The following is a 19,001-nucleotide window of genomic DNA, read 5'->3' on the forward strand; positions in this document are numbered from 1 at the left end:
CCACTCCACTGTCAATAGAAGGCAACGTCAAGTGCCTGCGTGTCTCCACCACAACCGCAAGGGCCGCTATACAATTACTTACTTCTTAAGTAAACCGGAACCACCAGCTCTTATTCCGCCTTCCTTTACTGTTGTTTTCATTGAACAAGAATTAGATGGCCGACCAAAATTAACCACGGTGTTTTAAATAGTTAAACAGAAACACTGAACCTTGAACTTCCAACCTAAAACGCGTGTAAGTTTGTAATAGTGTCTATATAGAGTATGTATATACACGAATGTAGACGAGCATGTGATAAAAACCACAACATCGCGAGTTGCTCTATCTCCGGGAAAGTTTTGTCGGCCCACTGAGTTAGTTTACACATGGGCAGCTAGGTGTCTTTAACTCGCTGCCTCAGTCCTAAACATCTTCTTTTCCCTGACTTTTAACAGAATTTTCGTCACAATGTTGAAGTCTAAAACGTTCGTCAAGAAGACCCGCTCGGGTGGAGTGATGAAAATAGTGCGTGAGCATTATTTGAGAGACGATATTTGGTGCGGGAGTGAAGCATGCACTGAGTGCAAGCAGGAGTCCACGGAGTTGCTAAAAGACGCGTGCATTGAGAGCAACCTGTGCTCTTTTCCTCATTATCTGGTCCCTGACACGAACGTGGTTCTACATCAGGTAAAAACAAAACATCAAAGTCATTGCACATCATTTTTTAAAACACACTCGTAACGCGAGTTTGTTCCTCTCATTCATTTCCTCATAACACACAAGATCCACGAACTGAGGATAACCAGACCTTATGATATGAGATTTATAATTAAATGTATAGTCTTGGTTTTAAAACTGTGGTATGTGTACTTGGAGGAAAATCAGAAATACTGCACTACTGTTTATACCAGCTCCACCGATAAAAAAAATAAATCTATTGTATAGCAATAGATATAAACAATTATTGGATAAAAATAACTATACTTTAGCTTATCATTTTGGTTAAAGACCGTCTACATACTGGTGTATTAACCATTACAATTATTTTAACAGTTAATTTAGGGCAAAATAAAGCTTACATTGGGTGGTGGTCTAATAAATTTGTTAAGCACTATATATAAAAGCTTAACTTTATTTTCATGTTATATATACTGTGGATTTTGTGTGTGACCATTTCCTGTACTCCGCAGATTGACGTGTTGGAGGATCCTGTGATTCGTAATGTGATTATCCTGCAGACTGTGCTGCAGGAAGTTCGCCACCGCAGTGCGCCAGTCTATAAACGCCTGAAGGACATCATACACGAGAAAGAGAAGCACTTCTACACCTTTACCAATGAGCACCACAGGTACAGGGACACCACTTACTTTTGTCCTGCAACAACTTGACTGCACAGTAGTAATATTTGAATTGTGTATGAAAATAATCAGTTGTGCAAAGGTACAACTCATATTCTACTCTACTTTACATTTGTAAATTGTGTTAATCCAGAGACACGTTTATTGAACGTGAACCAGGGGAGACTGCCAACGATCGTAATGACCGGGCAATCCGCGTTGCAGCCAAGTGGTACAGCCAACACTTGAAGAAGTTTGAGGCCGACACAGACGGTCTGTGTGTGGTTCTTCTTACCAATGACCAAGGGAACAAGCAGAAGGCAGAGGAGAGCGGTCTGCTGGTGTACAGATGTAATTAATTTCACAGCTTTGCATATGAAGAAAAATAGCAACAAAATAACACAACTCTCAAAGGGTTATCATTCATACTGTATTACACATACAGCATTACTTTGTCAAAAGCTTCTTCCTCTTTGTCTCACTTACCTTCTAGTTGAGGAGTACATCAAGAGTCTGATTGCAAACCCTGAGCTTGTGGATCGTCTGGCATTGTCCAATAATGACAAGGTAAAATGTCTGCAATTTTAAGCAATTGAACTGTAGAGAGTAAAGCTACTTCTAATTTTAGGTTTTTATCCATCTCTCCAGTTAATGACATTTTACCTTTAGACCCAAACTCTTTTCTCTTTCCATTTCTGTTCCTTTCCTCCCACAGAATGAAATCACCAGTAGTAAGGTGTTGGTTTGGATCATGGTCATAATGTAATTTTTTCTTCATCCCGACCTTCTACACATGTGTACCGATTTTCGTGCATGTGCGATAATTGTGTTGTTCATGGTGAATTTTGACAGGTCGCTTCGCACGTTTTGGCCCCTCCCACATTAAATTTTTGACACACATTCCCCGAACCTTTTTCAGACGTAAATTTACACCACGATTGATGCGGTCACAAAAATCTGTGAGTTTTGGGGTATGGGAAAGGCCTCAAAAAGGCAATTCATTTGGGGGAATAATAAGAATAAAAAAATAACTAGTACCGCGCGCGGTTCTGAACGGGTTCGAGCCGACCTGCGCGAGTCGCCGTGTGCCACGGCTCCCCGCGCGCCTCGCGCTCTCACCCGTTCATTCACCGCGCGCGGTACTAGTTATTTTCAGTACTAGTTATTTTTAGTACTAGTTATTATCAGTGGCGTCCCCGCACATGTCGATCCAAATTTCGGGGGGGATCGGCAACGTATGGCAAAGTTATAGGGCACTTCGTGTTTAAAATGGCCGACTTCCTGTGCGGTCAAATGCGCGTCCGTAAACGTGTTCAGGGAAGTTCCCTTGTCTTACATATCAAGTTTTGTGCAGATCGGACAATCTTAGAGTTTACTTCCTGTTTCGGGCATTCCACTTCCTGTTGGGAGGTCATCTTTTGCAGACATGCTCAGGACAGGTCCCTGGTGTGACATATAAGGTTTCGTGCAAATTGGACAACGTACGGCAAAGTTAGCGGGCACTTCCTGTTTAAAATGGCCAACTTCCTGTTCGTCTCCGGAAACATGTTCAGGGAAGATCCCGTAACTCACATATCTAGTTTTGTGTCAATCGGACAATGTAAGACTTTACTTCCTGTTTCGGGCGTTCCACTTCCTGTAGGGAGGTGACCTTTTACAGACATGCTCAGGACAGGTCCCTGGTGTCACATATAAGGTTTTGTGCAGATCGGACAATGTACTGAAAAGTTAGAGGGCACTTCCTGTTTAAAATGGCCGACTTCCTGTTCGGTCAACGGCATCTCCGTAAACATGTTCAGGGAAGGTCCCGTAACTCACATATCTAGTTTCGTGTTAATCGGAAAATGTAAGTTTTTACTTCCTGTTTCGGGCGTTCCACTTCCTGTAGGGAGGTGACCTTTTACGGACATGTTGAGGAAGGGTCTGGGGTCCCACATACTAAGTTTCAAGTGTATACAACAATCCCTGTTGGAGCAGCATCAAAAACTATAAATGTAATTCTGTCTGCTGTCACCAGGGGGCGCTGTATTTGAAAATTAATATTTTCATATAGACGTGTTCAGGGCCGGACTGTCATCAATCCTTGCAAGTTTGGTTCAGATTGGACCAGGATTGGCAAAGTTGTAACAGTTTGTTTTTTTAGAATTTTCTACCACCACCAGGAGGCGCTGTTTTCAAAATGTACCGTTTCAGCAACACAGTCGTCTTCAGCAACTAACCATCATCAACTATAGCAAGTTTGGTTGGGATCAGACCTTCCATCGCAAAGTTATAAGAGTTTCATTGTCTGCTGTGAAAAATTATTATTATCTCCAACTTTGGCGCCCCCTATCTCCTACGCCATACAATATTTTAAAAAGCTTTTGATAACTTTTGATGCTCAACTCGTCCACATTGATCTCACCAAGTTTGAAGGTGATCGCACAAAAGCTCTAGGAGGAGATAATTGAAATAAAAGCTGTCATACTGTCTGCTGTCAACAGGGGGCGCTGTTTTCGAAATTGAATATTTTCATATAGACGTCTTTAGGGCCGGACTGTCATCAATCCTAGCAAGTTTGGTTCAGATCGGACCAGGATTGGCGAAGTTGTAGCAGTTTGATTTTTTGTCCCAAAAATCCGACTTTGCGTCGTTGCCATGGCAACACCGTTAAATGATTCGTCGTCATATTGATCACACATCATCTACCATGTGTTTTGACTGTTGTCACCAATTTTGAGTGCGGTACGATTATCTGTGTAAAAGTTATTCCCGAAATCGTAAAAAAACTTTTTTTTGGTGTATTTTCTTTCACCACAAGGAGGCGCTGTTTTGAAACTTCACCGTTTATTCATAGACGTCATCAGCCATGGCCCATCATCAATCATAGCAAGTTTGGTTTGGATCGGACCTTCCATCGCAAAGTTATAAGAGTTTTGTTTTTCTGATGCGAAACATCAGAATCATCACGAACTTTGCCGCCCCCTATCTCTCGCGCCATGCGACATTTGAAAAAACTTTTGATACCGTGAGCTCCTCAACTGGTCCACAGGGACCTCACCAAGTTTGAAGGTGATCGCACGAAAACTCTAGGAGGAGTTAGTTCAAATACCATTGATGCGAATTCGCCAAAATCGCCAAAAAATCGCCAATCAACCCAAGATGGCGGATTTCCTGTTGGGTTTGGATCATGGTCATAATGTAATTTTTTTCTTCATCCTGACCCACTACACATGTGTACCGAATTTCGTGCATGTGCGATATTTGTGTTGGTCATGGTGAATTTGGACAGGTGGCGCCGCACTTATTGGCCCCTCCCACATTCAATTTTCGACGCACATTCCCCGAACCTTTTTCAGACGTAAATTTACACCACGATTGATGCGGTCACAAAAATCTGTGAGTTTTGGGGTATGGGAAAGGCCTCAAAAATGCGATTCATTTGGGGGAATAATAAGAATAATAATAATAATAATAATAATAATCCTTCCAGTTTCAAGAGGGTTCTTGCAACCTTGTTGCTCGAACCCTAATAATAATAATAATAATAATCCTTCCAGTTTCAATAGGGTTCTTGCAACCTTGTTGCTCGAACCCTAATAATAACTAGTACCGCAAGCGGTAATCAACGGGTTCGAGCTTGACGGCTCGCGGGTCTCCCTGCGCCCACCTCGCCGTGCGAGACGTCTAGCTCATCTTCCGTTCATTCACCGCTTGCGGCAGTAGTAATTTTCAGCTTAGACTATTTTCAGCGTCCATGTGCTAAGTTAGATGGCACTTCCTGTTTAAAATGGCCGACTTCCTGTTTGGTGAAAGGTGTGTCCGTAAACGTGTTCAGGGACGTTCCTCACATATCAAGTTTTGTGAAGATTGGAAAATGTTAGACTTGACTTCCTGTTTCGGGAGTTCTACTTCCTGTAGGGAGGTTATCCTTTACAGCACATATGTCAGAATCAAGGCCCGTGAATGAGTTATGTCTGGCCCGCGGGATGATTTTTAATTACTATTAAAACCGGCTTGCACTATTATGTGCCCTCAGCACCATAATACTACAAATCCCAAGATGCACTGCGAGTGCGATCCCGTGTCATCCTTCATGAACAGCATCACAGTCACAGTGGAGGACTAAACATTGCTGTCATTTTTCATCTCCCTCTCCCCCAAATAGACAAATAGAAAAGTAGACGGTGAAAACAGGGTTTTCAAGACAGGTGGGAGGCAGAATAATGTTCACCGAAGTAAAAGGAAAGCCTGTGTGTCTTGTGTGTGGAGACAGTGTGTCGTTATGAAAGAATATAACTTAAGAAGGCACTATGAAACATGCAACTGTTTTGCACTTTTCAAGTTTGCACTAACTTCTAATTTTATTATAAAAGACAGACATTGGTGAGGATCAGAGCAGCACACTGATTTGTTTTGTAACATGCTGTTTCATTTTTGCATTTATCTTGCCATTGAGCTTTGAAGGAAAATAACATTTTGCTGTTTACCTGTTAAAAAGAAGACGGAAAAACGTTTTCAATTTGTTACTGAAAGAGCCTTGAGAAAATATTGCAACTGATTTTATTTATATTTTGCTTAATTTAATTTAATTTAATTTAATTTAATTTAATTTAATTTAATTTAATTTAATTTAATGATTGAGTGCAATATAGGCTGTGGTATTGGTATTGGTTCAATATGTGCAGTAATTGCAAGTTTTAATAAATATTTAATCCTCCACCTGTACCATTTTTTTTATTTTGGCCCCCCGTGTATTTGACTTTGGCATTACTGCTTTACAGACATGTTCCGGACGGGTCTGAGGTCTCACGTATCAAGTTTCAAGTGGATACAACAATCCCAATTAGAGCAGCATGAGAAACTGTAAATGTTAGATTTGATAGATTTGTAGGCAAATGCCTCCATCATGTGGCGAACAATGGTTACTGCATGAACAAACCACTCAGTTGAGGGAATCCTTTGCATTTTTGCCAGGCAACACCATTTAACGATTTGTTATCATATTCAGCAAGCATCATCTACCATGTGTTTTACATGTTTTCATTCATTTTGAGTATGATACAATGAAATTTGTTAAAGTTATAAAGGAAATTGTGAAATTGTATTTTCTGTTACCACCAGAAGGCGCTGTTTTCAAAATGTACAGTTTTTGCATAAGCATCTTCAGCAAGATCCCATCATCGATCGTCACAAGTTTGGTTAAGATCTGACCTTCCATCGCAAAGTTATAAGAGTTTGTTGTTGTAGCGAAATACCAGACGTCATATTGTCTGCCGTCAACAGGGGGCACTGTTTTTGAAAGTGAATATTTTCATATAGGCATCTTCAGGAATTAAATATCATCAATCCTAGCAAGTTTGATTCAGATTGGAATAGTATTAGCAAAGTGGTAGCTGTTTGTTTTTTGTCGCAAATATCTGACTTTGCAGTTTTGTCATGGCAACACTGTTGAACAATTTGTTATCATATTAGGCACGCATCATCTACCATGTGTTTTGAATGTTTTCCCAAATTTTGAGTTTGATACAAGGAAATTTGTTAAAGTTATAAGGGAAATTGTGAACTTGTACTTTCTGTTACCACCAGGTGGCGCTGTTTCCAAAATTTACAGTTTTTGCATAGGCATCTTCAGCAAAAGCCCATCATTGATCATCACAAGTTTGGTTAAGATCTGACCTTCAATCGCAAAGTTATAAGAGTTTGTTGTGTGTTGCGAAATACCAGACTTCCTAGTGTTTGCCACCACCAGGAGGCGATGTTTTCAAAATGTACAGTTTTTGCATAGACATCTTTAGCAAGGGCCCATCATCGATTGTCACTTGTTTGGTTAATATCTGACCTTCCATGGCAAAGTTATAAGAGATTGTTGTGTGTTGCGAGGAATCGTGATTTTCGCCAACTTTCCTGACCTTCTTCTTGTTCGCCGTGATACTTAATGAAAAGATTTTGATACCTTTGGATCCTCAACTTGTTCACAGTGACCTCACAAAGTTTCAAGGTGATCCCATGAAAGCTCTATGACAAGTGCGTTCACATACCATTGGTGCGAAATGGCCAAAATCTGCAAAAAATGTACTTTCAATCCAAGATGGCGGCTTTCCCGTTCATTTTAGAGCATAGGCTGCTTTGAATTTTTTGACCGTCCTGACCTAAGGAACGCGTGAGTACCAAGTTTAGTGCATGTACATTAAACGTGCTCCTCAGGAGGACAAGTTTTACGGGTTGTAAGAGTTTCGCCTTTTGTTGTGAAAAATATGAATGAACGCCAACTTTGGCGCCCCCTATCTCAAAAACCATGTGACATTTTAAAAAACTTTTAATAACTTTAGATCCTCAACTTATTCACAGTGACCTCACCCAGATTGAAGGTGATCCCTTTAAAGCTCTATGACAAGTGCGTTCACATACCATTGGTGCGAAATGGCCAAAATCTGCAAAAAATGTACTTTCAATCCAAAATGGCGGCTTTCCTGTTCGTTTTAGAGGTTCGGCTACGCTGACTTTTTTGACCGTCTGGACCTAACGAACGCGTGAGTACCAAGTTTCGTGCATGTACATTCAACGTGCTCCTCAGGAGGACAAGTTTTACGGGTTGTAAGAGTTTTGCCTTTTGTTGTGAAAAATATGAATGAACACCAACTTTGGCGCCCCCTATCTCGTTCACCGAGCGACATTTTAAAAAGCTTTCAGTAACTTATGCTCGGCAACTTGTTCACAGTGACCTCACTAATTTTCAAGGTGATCGCACAAAAACTCTAGGACAAGTTCATTCAAATATCAGGTGTCATAGTGGCTGCTGTCACAAGGGGGCGCTGTTTTTGTAAGTGAATATTTTCATATAGGTGTCTTCGGGGCAGGACTATCATCAATCCTAGCAAGTTTGGTTCAGATTAGACTCAGTTTCGCAAAGTTGTAGCAGTTTGTTTTTTTGTCACAAATATCTGACTTTGCAGTGTTGCTATGGCAACACCGTTGAACCATTTGTTATCATAATAAGCACGCATCATCTTTCATGTGTTTTAAATGTTGTCACAAATTTTGAGTTTGATACGATTAAATATGTAAAAGTTATTACCGAAATTGTGTATTTGTTGTATTTTCTGTTACCACAAGGAGGCGCTGTGCTAAAAATGTACAGTTTTTCCACAGACTTCTTCAGCAATGGTCCATCATCAACCCTAGGTAATTTGGTTGGGAAGTGACCTTCTATCGCAAAGTTATAAGAGTTTTGTTGCCTGTGGCGAAAAATAAAAATTTTCACCAACTTTGCCGGCCCCTTTCTCGTACGCCATGATACTTATTAAAAAGTTTTTAGCAACTTTAGATCCTCAACTTGTCCAAAGTGACCTCACCAAGTTTGAACGTGATCCCATGTAAGCTCTAGGACAAGTTCGTTCAAATACCGATGGTGCGATATGGCCAAAATCGGCAAAAAATGAATTTTCAATCCAAGATGGCGGCTTTCCTGTTCGTTTTAGAGCATAGGCTACGCTGACTTTTTTGACCGTCCCGACCTAAGGAACGCGTGTACCAAGTTTCGTGCATGTACATTAAACGTGCTCCTCAGGCCCACAAGTTTTAGGGGGTGGAGCAGTTATTTGCCCCGCCCACTTTCATTTTTTAACGCACATTCCCCGAAACAGTAATAAACGTAAATTTACACCAGGTCTGATGCGCTTGCAAAAATTGGTGAGTTTTGGGGCATGTTCAGGTTCTCTAAAACGCGATTTACTTTGGTGAAGAGGAAGAAGAAGAAGAAGAAGAATAATCTTTACAGTTTCAATAGGGTTCTTGCAACCAAGTTGCTCGAACCCTAATAACTCTTACGATTACAATAGGGTTCTTGCAACCTTGTTGCTCGAACCCTAATAATAATAATCCTTCCAGTTTCAATAGGGTTCTTGCAACCTTGTTGCTCGAACCCTAAATATATAAGAAAAACAAATGTAACCTGAAGACATTACAAATGTTACAAAAGAAATAAGATGTTTTATCTTTTTATTCTTGTTTAATATGAATGTGCAGCATGCTGTTGTGGTTTTTACATTTGCTTTATAAACAATTAGACAATTAGACTGGGATGAAATATAATTTGCATAAAAACATAATCAGTATAATCAAAGAAATATTAGTAAAAACTAAAGGATTCACTTATGTACTGTTCAAATTATTATTAGAGTGTGTGTGTGTGTGTGTGTGTGTGTGTGTGTGTCTCTCACTCTCTTTATTCTCCTCAGACTAAAACCAGGCGGGAGCTGCAGAGGAAGAGGAGGAGGAAGAGGAGGAGGAGGAACAGAGAGGACGAGAGACGCAGCAAACACAGACACACAGAGGAGGAGCAGGTTCACCCGGAGAACCAGGACCAGGTTCAGGACCGGGACCAGGAGCAGCAGCAGGTGCGGGGCCGCAGTTCCGGATGTAGGTGTTGTTTCAGCGCAGTTGTTGCGGGAATGTGCGGCGGTTGGTGAGTGTTTGCGACTGAGGAGGAGGAAGAAGAGGAGGAGGATGGGAGGAGGAAGCCTCGCGCTTTGCCTCGCTCTGCACATCCGTGAGTTTCTCACCTTTATTTATATCTTCACGTTTTCATCACTTTCATCCTTTCACAGCAGCAGACACGGAGAAAACACGCGTGATTATTATTTCATGTTTTTATTTGATTTTGTTTCTGTCAAAAAAATCTTGATTTTCTTTAAATAAATCTTGTTTTTTCGTATTTGCTGCGGATTTTTTTTAAAGGAATTAATTGTATTTTTAAAATAATTTAAAAGAGAAAAACTCGCAGATTCTTCTGCTTTCATTTAGGAGCGGTTTTCGTTTGATGTCATTTCTCTGTTTTCATAATTAAATTCGTTTTTCTCTGAAAATGAATTAATTATGAAGCGGTTTTTTAATGATTTATATGTATTTGTTTATTTATTTATTTATTCATTTACTGATATTTCAATGACGCTGAACACTGAAGGTACGCGAGCTCTGCGCTTCACACCGGAGACTGTGTGTATGTGCGTGTGCGTGTGCTAAGGGGAAGCCCCCCTCACCCCGTCATCAGCCTCACCCTCTCACTCACTACAGCTCAAACATGTTCACACCTGCAGAAAAAACAGCATAATTGAAACCAAAAACAATAACAAAATATTTTTCGTTTCACGTTTATTCATAAATGACGTCAATGTGTGTTCAGTAAAAACGTGATAAAAAAAACAGCGGCTAAAACGAGCCAGAATCACGCGGCACCGGCTCCGGTTCTGATAAGTAAATAAATAAATAAATAAATAAATGAAAAAAAGACATGAAAAGGATTTTAATTGTGTTTTTATTTTTATTCGTTTTATTTCATTTGTTCAAACACAAAAAGAAGCACGTGAAATCCTGCGTGTTTAATTCCGGTGCACGCGCGTGCATGACGGGTGCAAAAATAGATCCTGCACAATTTTTTAAATTTCATTATTTATTTTTTCATTTATTTATTTATTTATTTATGAAAACGTTAAATAATTCAACAAAAAGATTTTTAAAAATCGACAAAAAACTAAATTCAATCTAATTAATATCATTTAATGTTAAACAGAAAAAACAACAACATTTTTTTACAAATAAAAAGATCATTTGTCCTCGTGCTGTTGCATAACGAGGCTGTGGAGGAGGTGTGCGTGTGTGCGCGTGCGTGTGTGATGAATTATTCAGACGCAGGATCCTCAGTTACTGCTTTTGTTACAGAAACTGCTGTTAATATTTTAAACTATTTTTTAATTATATTTTAAATTAAATTTTAACTTATATTTATATATATGTATGTGATCTATTTTAACATAAAGTACAATCAAATAAAAAACGTATGAACAATGTTCCATAGAAATCATTCATATTAATAATTAATAACTGGTCAAATATAATCAAAGATACTTTTATATTTCCATCTTTCTTTATCTTTTTTATTTTATTTATTTTGTAATAAATTGCTGCTCTGTGATTGGCTGCTGCCCGCGGAGGTTTGGCGTTTTTGGCGCGCGCTGCTGCACCACATCACCACGTGACTCTCTTCCAGGGTTTTTAAAGTGTTCACGTGATAAGTCCAGGTTTCATGTGTTCATCATTATTGTTTCTCATGTAAATAAAAGTGCTTTTAGTTCGAATTCGTTTAGTTAGTTTTTCAGGGTTTTTTTATCATAAAAGAGAGAAAATTACGTGCGTAAAATGTCCTCGTGTGTCGGAGGTGGGTGTGTCTGTGGAGGTGGGGTGAATGGGTGCGCGCGTGCCTGACAGAATGGGGAGGCGTGAACTGCCAAAGGCGTGTGCGCGTGCTCGCTGCTGCTGCTGAAACTCTCCTTATTTTAAATTAAATTAATTTTTTTTTTATATATAATGATAATAAAATATAAACATGAACAAAAGCGACGGATGTGGAGCGAAAATCTTACAAAATAAAAGCAGAGAGAAAATAAAAGAAGAGAAGAAAAACAAAAAACAACTGGAAAATAAAGAAAATGTTTAAATAAAAGAAACAAATAGAATCATTTTCCAAAATGTCTTTATGAATAATTAATAACCTTTGAATTATTTAAGATCGACTTAAGTGAATGAGAGATTCTGGGTCAGTGCGTGTGTGCGATGGGGGTGTCCCGCTTCATACGTGTGTGAGTGAGACCGTGGTCGACGCTGATTGGTCCGTTTTTTTCTCGTTTTTTGAAAAAGAAAAAAATAATGATGTCATGTAAGTGGTGCAGAGAGAGAGAGGGAGAGAGAGAGAGAAAGAGAGAGAGAGGGAGAATTAGTTAGAGATGATGTAATGCCTCAAACATACAACTGACATCCACAGAAACAATAGAGAGAGAAAGTCTAATATTATTTTTGTTGTTGTCATTTAAACTAGTATTAGTATGAGTCAAATAATCAGATTTATATTTCACGTTAAAAGACGATAATAACATGCAGTAAAATACACAATAAGACCATTAAAACATTATTATTATTATTATTACCATTATTATTATTATCATTATTATTAATAATAATAATAATAATAATAATACTGTTATAATAATAATAATAATAATAATAATAATAATAATCACTGTTATAAACTGAATTACTCTCCCACACCAAAGCCCAAAGTGGTCACTTTGTGTCACTGAGGTAAATCTGAGCAAAGGATTTAAAACCCAAATTTGAAAAAAATAAGACATTGTAACTTATGGAGGCAGCAGTGGATCAACAACTCCTGTGTGTGTGATGTTAAAGTCACCGATTTTCTCTATGAGGTTTGGTGTGGGAGAGTGAGTGGTTTTCCTGGCTGGGAGAGAAACCTGTGTGGACATAAGATGTAATAAGAATCTTAAATATCTCAGTTTTGCCGTCTTCATGTGTTATTGATCAGTTTACTGCTTATGTTTGGACATTTTTATGCATCAATACACTGATATAGAAATGGATATAAGAAGAAAGTCCACTCTGATTCTGTCACATTGTCCCTGTGTAATTTATCCACACACACACACCTCTGTAACAGCCGTGTCTCGTTCTACACGTCATGCTGTGTTAGTCCACAGTTTGATCGAGTGGAACGGGACAGCAGGCGTGTTATTATCCAAACCAATCAATCAGCCTGATCCCTACCTAACGAACCATACACACACACACACACACACTGAGTTAACAGAGGTCATGTAAAGTGGCGTGTGTGCGCGTGTCATGTTAATGCTTATGTGACTGGCTGAGGGGGATAGAGGCGTGTCAGACCTGGCAACCTGTGCCTGTTTTATAGATGAATTTTTCTCTCTTAATAAGGGCCTGATGACAGACAGACACACACACGCTCCCTGTTTTAAACCACTGCCTGACTATCAATGACACACAGCCAGTCACAGAAATCAATCAGATGTGTTGATTAGAAGAGTGTGTGTGTGTGTTCGAAGGCTTCATGCAAGGAAATGTCTCCCACACCAAACCCCATAGAGAAAAATTTTCAAAAGCTGAATTAACAAAATAAGACATTTGAACTTAGTGATGGAGGCAGCAGTGGATCAACAACTCCTGTGTGTGTGATGTTAAAATCACTGATTTTCTCTATGGGCTTTGGTGTGGGAGAGTGACATTCGCAACTTTAGTTTTACAAAAGGAAACACAGATTTTAGCCACTAATCAAAGAATTTATCAAATAAAGTCTACGTCAGTTTAAGCCTACGACATGTTTAAGAACATGATCATGTCTTTATCTCACTGTGAGACAGACTTTTCCAACAGGAAACTGAAGTTTGTAAACCACTCTCTCTCCCACACCAAAGCAGCTCCTGTGTCCCCGCAGCTAAAATCACTGATTTTCTCTGTGGTGTACAAACTTCAGTGCTACACAGCTAATGTCGAGCTCACTGTTTGAGATGAACAGCGCCTCTTAGCATCATAACACTGACGTCACTAAAGTTGCATTTTTTATGTCAAACTTCACTTGGAGTTTCTTGGACATTTGTGGTAGAAACACGCTCGACTGAATCATATGATATTAAACACTTTTTTGTCTGTGAACTGACCTCTGACCCCTGTCCTCTGTCCTCAGTGTCTGTGCTGCAGACGGTGCTGGTCAGTGCTGGTCAGTGTGACTCAGTGTTTAAAGGATTCTCAGACTGCCTGCTGCAGCTGGGAGACAACATGGCCAACTATCCCCAAGACCTGGATGACAGGGAGAGTCTGCACAAGATCTGCAAGTATGTACACACACACATACGCACACATGTGCACACACACACACACACACACACAGATGTTTTTAGACATGTGGTAATATGAGGAAAATATGGCTGTTAGAACAGATTTTAGTGTCTTCACAAAAGACTCACTCTCCCACAGCAAACCTCATAGAGAAAAAAAAACGTGATTTTAGCTGCGGGGACACAGGAGCTGCTGGTCCTTTGCTGCCTCGTGTGGTCACAACTCCTGTGTGTGTGTCAATCACCGATTTTCTCTATGATGTAATAAGAATCTTAAATATCTCAGTGTCGGCGTCTTCATGTGTTATTGATCAGTTTACTGCTTATGTTTGGACACTTTTATGCATCAATACACTGATATAGAAACGGATATATGAAGAAAGTCCCATGTAATTTATCCACACACACACACACACACACACACAATGTGCATGTGATTGACTTTAACCACAGAATAATAAATAATATGAGTGATTTAAACAGAGATCCTGGGATACACCAGCTGACACCCCCACACACACACACACACACACCACACACACACACACACACACACGTTCATCCCACCATGCAGACCGGGTGGGCACCAGATGGCACACTGCAGCAAGAAGCCCCTCCCCTGAACACACACACACACACACACACATGATTTTTTTAATGCAGTGACAGCTCCATCACAGCGGTGTTGAGTCGTGGCAGGTGGGGCGCGTTAATACGCCACCAACCCCCACACACACACACACACACACGTTAATTGCTCCGAGATGTCGCATCGACACGATTCGGTTCAAGAGGTCAACATCAATAAGAGCAGACTAGAAGATTGGATTAGATACGGTATGTGTTTGTGTGTGTGGGGTGTCATTTTCACATTCACTGGGTGAAGAAAGGACAAAAACAGGACGCACGAGAAGTGAAAATGAGCGAGAGAAGGAAGAATAAAAAGACGGATAAATAAAATAATAGAGAATGGAAAAGAAGGGGATGTGAAAAGAGGAGGGGGAGAAAAATGGGGGCAAAAGAGGAGAAACAGAGGAGGATATGAATAAAACATCAAAGAGAAAAATGGAGGAGGGAAGGAAACGAGCGAGGAAAGAAGGATTTTGGATAAAAACGGAAGGAAAAGACAGAGATTGAAGGACAAAAGGATGGAGGGAGGAAAGGAAACAAGGGAGGAGGAAATTATGGGAGGGCGGGGGAGGGGAAGTGAGTGAAGATGAGGAAAAAAGAAAGATTTAACAGATGTGAAAATAATAACAATAATAATAATAATAATAAATAAATAAAAATGATGTCATGTGACTGTAAAAATTTTCTTTTAGTCGAATAAAGACGTGAAGTGAAGCTGATCCCGATAAACACGTGATTTATGATCATCAAGTATTATGTTCACGTCATTCTCTCACTGTGACAGAATCTCTGAAAGTTTGTAAACCACTCACTCTCCCACACCAAAGCCCATAGAGAAAATCAGTGATTTAACATCACACACACAGGAGCTGTTGTTCCACTGCTGCCTCCATCACTAAGTTCAAATGTCTTATTTTGTTCATTCGGCTTTAAAATCCTACATTTGGATTGACTTCAGTGACACAAAGTGACCACACGAGGCAGCAGAGGACCAGCAGCTCCTGTGTCCCCGCCAGCTAAAATCACTGATTTTCTCTATGGGCTTTGGTGTGGGAGAGTGAGTGGTTTATAAACATCTGTCTAACACTGAGATAAAGATGTGAACATGTTCTTAAAGACATCGTAGACTTAAACTGACATAGATTTTATGAGTTAAAACACTTGAAAGCCTCACAGATTGTTTCATATTTGTTTTTAAAGGATATCAAACGCCCTGCTGTGCTTCAGTTTGTCCTCAGAAGCTTTATTTGCTCAATTTGTTTTGCATGCTGCCACATTCTGGGACAACTTCCACTCTTGGCTCGGTGTCCTGAGTGGCTGTTGCCTCCCACTGAAGTCGTGGGGCCCGTGGTGTTAACGCTCACTGTGTTTTCTCCCGACAGTTACTGGGATAACTTCCACTCCTGTGCCTCCACGGCGCTGGCCGACTGTCAGGAGGGAGCCACGGATCTGTGGGAGAAACTGAAAAAGGAGTCGCGCAACCTGGACTTCCGTGGGAGTCTGTTTGAACTCTGTGGCAGCGGAAACGCCGCCACCAGATCTGCCGACGCCAGGGGCTTCCTCGCCGTGGTCCTCAGCGCGATGCCCACTGTACTGACTTGGCTGGCGTTTTAACAGAAACACGAGGAGGAAAAGAATCCAAACACAAAGAAGAAGAAGAAGAAAAAAAAAAGAAAGGGAAAAAGAAGAGAAAAAAGAAAACATTCATCAAACTTCACCTAAAAAATCAAACGGATGGATTTGTATTGTGACGTCACTCTGCGACTGTGTCGGGACGCCTGCTGGCCACGCCCCTGCGCCGCCTCCTTGTCCAATCACACGCCGCCCTGACCCCGCCTCTCCTCCACAACATATTCAACACAGGCTGAAACGACGACAGAAATGAAAGAGCGATGTATTTGCTCGTTTAACACTTGTGGAATTACATGACTCATGAACTATTCATGTTCCGTCCGCTCGACGCCTCAGGCTCGAGTTTAACTCTGACCAAATCAATAAGTTTAGTTTAATCACTTTCATCTGTTTCGTTCTTTCTTTGAATGCTGGTGGAGACGTCGGCTCCACAGCGCCCCCGTGTGTGAATGGACTGAAGTGACTTTTGTGTTCTTTGTGTCGTCACAGTAGGTGCTTTAGGTTCTACAGGTAAAACCGGGTGACCTTTGACCCCTGCATGTCTTTACATTTATAGCCTTTGACCTGAGTTTGTCGAGCGCTAACGGCGCCTGTGTCTTAGTTAAAGTTTAAAATCCAGTTTAGACTGAAGTTTAAAAACCTGCATGAAGTCACTTCAAAGGAAAATGTTTCAGGACGTGAGCACAAACACAAACAAACAAACAAACACATACAAACAAACACAAATAAACAAACACAAACAAACACAGGAGAACATGTTCACTAATGCTAATATTTTGGTAATGATGTCATAGAAAAGGTCAAACGCAGCTAAATTTGACAGCTACCGGTAATAATGTCGAGCTAGCTAAATCTCAGTCACTAGCTAAGGTTAGCTCGTAGCTTAGCAGCAGACGAACGGTGTAAAGTAGCTAACGTGTTGTTTGTTCATGAACAGATCTAGCTCAAGGTTCAGTTCAGCCTTTCGTTAGCTAAACGTCTTTTTTATTGAGCTGATTGTGTCCTTTAGCTAACAGGGTAGCTTGGCTAGCGGTTAGCTTAAAGAGACAGAGACAACATTGGTTTGTTTACAAGCAGAACAGAGTGAACAAGCTGATTTTGTCCTTTAGCTAACAGGTTAGCATGGCTAACAGTTGAGTTATAGATGGTGTGGGTGTGGTTTAGTGGATAAACCAGAACAGACCGGGTTATAAAAGATGAACACACGCTAGTTCACGTTTATCGCTAAAATAAAGACAGTCACTAGCTAAACTACATGATGCTAGGTTAGCTGAGGTTACTGTAGCAGAGATTTGATGACAGCATCTGGCTAACGTAGTGGACAGAGTTTAGATGTACTTATGAACATTTTTATTCAGTATTTTTCTGTGGTTTGTGCTAATTTCCTGAAACCTCGTCTTTGTCGTGACACGAGAAAAAAAACACGTTCTTTTCCGCCATTTTGTCTCTGAAGAAAGCGACTGACGGTCGAGACGTTTGACAGCAATACAACAGCGACTTCACGGCCAGTGTAGCTGAAACAATAATATAATAATAATGATAACAATAATAATAATAATAATAACAATAACACAACCGTGGCTGAAGAGCGAGACGACTGTTGCCATTTAGCACATCCCCCCTTTTCATGTGCCGCTGATTCACAGTAGACGTGGAATCTTTTAGGTTTGTGTGTTTAGATAAAAAAAAACATCATTAACATGGAAAATACAATCAATCAATGAACGTTTGTTTCCACTGCCTCTGAAAGATGTGTACTTCTCTTTGTTTGTTTGTTTGTTTGTTTATGGGGATGTTGCGTAATAACAAAAAAGAACTAAATCTAAATAATAACCAGAGAACATGTATATCAAAGGAACAGAAATTAAATTTAAGAGAGAGAGAGACCGATTATAGATAGTTTATTGCACACAGTTTTAACATGAGAGTAATAATTTACAAAAGATTTAAAATCTACGGAGATATTTAACAAAAAAGAGAGAGAGATAAAAAGAAAAGATTGCTAAGATGAAAAAGAGCAAATAAATAAAATAATGTTTGAAAATGAGCGTTCTGTTGTTTTGATCTCACACACACACTCACTGAGGTTTGCTGTGTATTCATTATTAATGAGGGAGCATCCCTGAGCTGCTGCCACATCTCAGCTCTCAGCGAGTATCGATCGAGACTCAGAGGAGGAGGAAGGTGAACTCAACTCATGTAGCAGATGTGTGTTTAGTCTTCATAATATTTTGATGATGTCATGCCATGAAAACCAAATATATCCATAATATTCATGCATCATTTTAAAGACAAATGATAAGCTAATGACACATTGTGAGGAAATGTGTAGGTTTTACATTTATAGTTCAATAAAATCTATGTCACTTTAAGTCTATGACGTCTTAAGAACAAGTTTTACGTCTGTATCTCACTGTTACACAGACTTTTCACACAAGAAACTGAAGTTTGTAAACCACTCACTCTCCCACACCAAAGTCCATAAAATCAGTGATTTTAACTGGTGGGGACACAGAAGCTGTTGGTCTACTGCTGCCTCGTGTGGTCACTTTGTGTCACTGTGCTAAATCTGAACAAAGGATTGCCGAATTAACAAAATAAGACATTTGAACTTAGTGATGGAGGCAGAAGTGGATCAACAACTCCTGTGTGTGTGATGTTAAAATCACTGATTTTCTCTATGAGGTTTGGTGTGGGAGAGTGAGTGGTTTATAAAGTCTGTGTAATAGTGAGATAAAG

The 19,001-nt window shown here is 40.0% G+C and overlaps 2 protein-coding genes across 2 annotated transcripts; both read left to right on the top strand.

The window, feature by feature from the left end:
• Nucleotides 1-16: 16 nt before the first annotated feature.
• On the top strand, nt 17-9,767 carry LOC122779760 (exosome complex exonuclease RRP44-like). The gene is made up of 6 exons (XM_044042395.1): nt 17-667; nt 1,171-1,328; nt 1,472-1,668; nt 1,811-1,884; nt 2,033-2,059; nt 9,537-9,767. The coding sequence occupies exons 1-6, from the start codon at nt 449-451 to the stop codon at nt 9,765-9,767; spliced, it is 906 nt and encodes a 301-aa protein (XP_043898330.1). The 5' UTR covers nt 17-448.
• Nucleotides 9,528-17,742, top strand: nrn1a (neuritin 1a). Its single transcript, XM_044019191.1, has 3 exons — nt 9,528-9,847; nt 13,850-13,997; nt 16,013-17,742. The coding sequence occupies exons 1-3, from the start codon at nt 9,805-9,807 to the stop codon at nt 16,242-16,244; spliced, it is 423 nt and encodes a 140-aa protein (XP_043875126.1). The 5' UTR covers nt 9,528-9,804; the 3' UTR covers nt 16,245-17,742.
• Nucleotides 17,743-19,001: the final 1,259 nt, after the last annotated feature.

This window comes from Solea senegalensis, linkage group LG1 (genome assembly GCF_019176455.1).
Source record: "Solea senegalensis isolate Sse05_10M linkage group LG1, IFAPA_SoseM_1, whole genome shotgun sequence".
Taxonomy (NCBI): domain Eukaryota; kingdom Metazoa; phylum Chordata; class Actinopteri; order Pleuronectiformes; family Soleidae; genus Solea; species Solea senegalensis.

Bases quoted from the DNA above. Each gene is read 5' to 3' on its own strand.
- LOC122779760 (XM_044042395.1), top strand. From the start codon at position 449: ATGTTGAAGTCTAAAACGTTCGTCAAGAAGACCCGCTCGGGTGGAGTG. The intron at 1,329-1,471 runs GTACAGGGACAC...GTGTTAATCCAG, and splicing joins TTTACCAATGAGCACCACAG to AGACACGTTTATTGAACGTG. The intron at 1,885-2,032 runs GTAAAATGTCTG...TTCCTCCCACAG, and splicing joins CATTGTCCAATAATGACAAG to AATGAAATCACCAGTAGTAA.
- nrn1a (XM_044019191.1), top strand. From the start codon at position 9,805: ATGGGAGGAGGAAGCCTCGCGCTTTGCCTCGCTCTGCACATCC. The intron at 9,848-13,849 runs GTGAGTTTCTCA...CTCTGTCCTCAG, and splicing joins TTGCCTCGCTCTGCACATCC to TGTCTGTGCTGCAGACGGTG. The intron at 13,998-16,012 runs GTATGTACACAC...TTCTCCCGACAG, and splicing joins AGTCTGCACAAGATCTGCAA to TTACTGGGATAACTTCCACT.